This window comes from Oryzias melastigma, linkage group LG11, assembly GCF_002922805.2.
Source record: "Oryzias melastigma strain HK-1 linkage group LG11, ASM292280v2, whole genome shotgun sequence".
Classification (NCBI taxonomy): Eukaryota; Metazoa; Chordata; class Actinopteri; order Beloniformes; family Adrianichthyidae; genus Oryzias; species Oryzias melastigma.
The window spans coordinates 2,664,494-2,667,620 of record NC_050522.1 but is presented as its reverse complement, the minus strand read 5'-3'; the positions used below and the strand labels follow the sequence as shown (position 1 = coordinate 2,667,620).

Here is a 3,127-nt window from a genome sequence, read left to right as displayed (position 1 = left end):
GAACAGCTTCATCAACCTGGAGGTAAAGTTGGTTCCCTGATCGGTTAGAATTTCATCTGGTATTCCTACCCTGCAGAAAAGCTGTATCAAAGCTCTCATAACTGCAGGGGTGGTTATGGTTCGCAGGGGAAAAGCTTCTGGGAAGCGAGTAGCATAGTCACAGACCACTAGGATATATTCATGACCACTGCTGCTCTTAGGTAGGGGTCCAACAATGTCCATTGCAATTCTCCTGAAAGGTGTGGAGATTACAGGTAGGGGGTGCAATAGCGCTCTGTCTGACTTGTGGGTGACAGCAGTTTTCTGACATGTAGGGCATGTTGCACAGTACTTCTGAATGTCAGAATACATAGATGGCCAAAAGAAACGTGAACTAACACGAAGATATGTTTTGTGCCGACCTAGGTGACCTGCCCATGGAAGTGTGTGTGCGAGGTGCATGATCAGTGGCCTGCAGGTAGTTGGAACAACTATACGTTTGTGATCACCATCAGCAGCATGCAAAACATCATCAACAATAATAAACTGCGTATACCCCAAACAGTTGTCATTTTCAGTTGTCACCTTAGCAAACAAAGGCTTCAAGGTTACATCTTCTTTTTGCAGTTTTGAAATGTTATCAGGTATTTTAAATGCATCATCTGGCATAGAAATCTCTGGCTCAGGTAATTTAAGTTTTTTCTTAAACCGTCTCTGACGACGGGACTTTTTAGGCATTTGTTTGCCACTCTCAAAGAGGCTGTCATCAACAGGTGGAAGACCTTGGACCCCGGCTTTGGCCTGTGCGCTGGTAAGCACAGGTGCTGAGACAGTGACATTAACCTTAGCTTGGTTGCTAGGATCAGCGATAGCATTTTCATTTAACAGGTCTTTTAATACAGGTAAATCATAACCCAAAATCAAATCAACAGGTAGCTTTTCTACCACTCCAACAGTCAACAGATATGGCTGCTCATTAATAGTTATGGTTACGTCGGCTTTTGGGTACAGGTGCTTGTCACCATGTACACACACAACGTTTGTTTGTCTGCTATAGTCCAGACCACCAATAGAAATTAGACTCCATTTAATCAAAGAAACAAAACTTCCAGTGTCCAACATAGCAGTAACCTGCTGTCCATTTACAGTCACAGACTTGAGAGGCTGCACAGTGTTCTCATCAGTGATGGCAGACCCTGTACTCAAGTCAGTCTCTAATCTAGGTGCATAGCAAGCACCTGTGAATTTAGCCTTGCGAACTGGGCATACAGACGCTTTGTGACCAGGCTGCTGGCAATAGAAGCACACAAGGTCCTTACCGGCCATTCGCTGACTAGGGGCTGGGTTGGTACCTTGAGGTGACTGGTTGAAGTCTCTCCATATGGGACCCGGTGGGCCGGCTTGGATTGAACGACGCTGACCCCCACCAGAGGGCCTGGTGAACGACGTCCCTCGTCGGGCGTTGAAGTACTGCAGCGCGAGCCGGGCAGCAGTGAGGCCGTCCTCCGGTTCGTGCTCCTTCACCCACGTCCTCACATCTGGTGGAAGTACCCTCAGCAGCTGCTCCAGGATGACGATCTCCCCGATCTGCTCCTTGGTGTGTTGCTCCGGACGGATCCAACGTCGGTAGAGGCCCTTCAGTCGGTGGTACGTCTCAGTTGGATTCTCCCCGGCTGGAACACTCACAGACCGGAACTGCTGGCGATACGTCTCTGGCGAGATGTCAAACTTCAACAGGAGTGCGTCTTTCAGGTACTTGTAGCAGTGGGCTTGCTGCTCGTCTATTGCGGTGTAGGCCTCCAGTGCTTTCCCAGACAGCAGTGGAACCAGGCGACACGCCCACTCAGTCTCTGGCCATCTCCAGGTTTTGGCCATTCGCTCAAAGCGAAGCAGGTAATTTTCAATGTCCTCACCTGCTTGATATGCAGGGATCTTTGGTTCCATGTAGGGCCTCCAATCAGGCGGGTGTTGACTGGATCTGCCCCGAGAGTGGTCAGACCAGCTGTCGTCCTCCTCAGGCTCTACTGGACGCTGGTGACGAGACGATGCAGCTGGGGTTGGCAGTTCCATTCTTGGGCTGCCGGCTGTGGCGGAGCTTGGTCCAGCGACATCAGGAGTAGCTTTCCGCCGCCGACTGGGATGGTGCTCTGGTTTGACCATAGAAGCTCTCAGACCTTGAAGTGCAGCAATGAGGCTGTCTTCCCGCTTCTGCTGTCCATGAAGGAAGTCCCTCATCATGGCTACCTGGTCAGCTTCTGGGCTTGGAGCCATTGGGTCAGGACAGGCACCAGGCTCCCCTTCCTCCTCCGACGATGAAGATGATGACGGTGGGCCCACATCAGAAGTTGGCTCCATCTCATCCTTGTATGAACGAAGACCCTTGCATTTAACCTTTTTGTGGCTGGCCATCTGCGTATCCCACTTCTGACAACAAGTATGTCTTGGGTGTCCTCAGAAAAAATGTCCAGAAACCAGAATGCAGCAGCAACAAAGGTTGCAGAGGCGCCAAGGATAAACTTTTACCTTTTATTAAAGGAAATGAGCACATCTGTTGCTCACAAGGGTTGCTTCAGTAAGCACTTCACAGCTTCACAGTTTTTCACAGCCCCACCCCAAACATTTCCACATCCTTATAAACCAACTAGGCCCCTCCCAGTGGGCGTTGCAATCAATTAATGGTTTCATATTTAAACAGTTATACAATAGTTTTCATAAATAAAAATAAACAAAAACATTTCTCAGACTAGCTGAAAACACTCTGTTGTATGAACAGCGATTTCTTGGTCCACCTTAAAAATAATACGAAGTCAGGTAAGTCACGTGAGCGACAGGATCGGACGTGAACTTCCTGTAAACAAAAGAAAAGAGCTACAGGTGACGGCATGCTTCGCTATATGTAAATGTAAGTGTATGGATTAGATGTCGGCAAACCTGTGTGCACCCAGGGGGACCTGCAGAGGGAGAGGGACAGAGAGGAACGTAAGTGCGTGAGATGAATGGAGCGCGTGTGTGGCTGCGGGTGTGTGTGTATGTGCGCTCGTGTCTGAGTGCGGCTATCAGCTGATGGTGCTACACCGTCACACATTATAACTAAAACACGATGATAGCATTCACAAATCTAACTAGTCAGACACAGTTGTGAGAAAAA

General features: G+C 48.9%; 1 protein-coding gene across 1 annotated transcript; it reads right to left on the bottom strand.

Moving 5' to 3' along the window:
* Window positions 1-745: 745 nt before the first annotated feature.
* On the bottom strand, window positions 746-2,771 carry LOC118599389. The gene is made up of 2 exons (XM_036214349.1): window positions 1,136-2,771; window positions 746-803 (listed from the first exon to the last, which is right to left on the bottom strand). Exons 1-2 carry the CDS (start codon window positions 2,386-2,388, stop codon window positions 746-748), a joined length of 1,311 nt encoding a protein of 436 aa, XP_036070242.1. The 5' UTR covers window positions 2,389-2,771.
* Window positions 2,772-3,127: the final 356 nt, after the last annotated feature.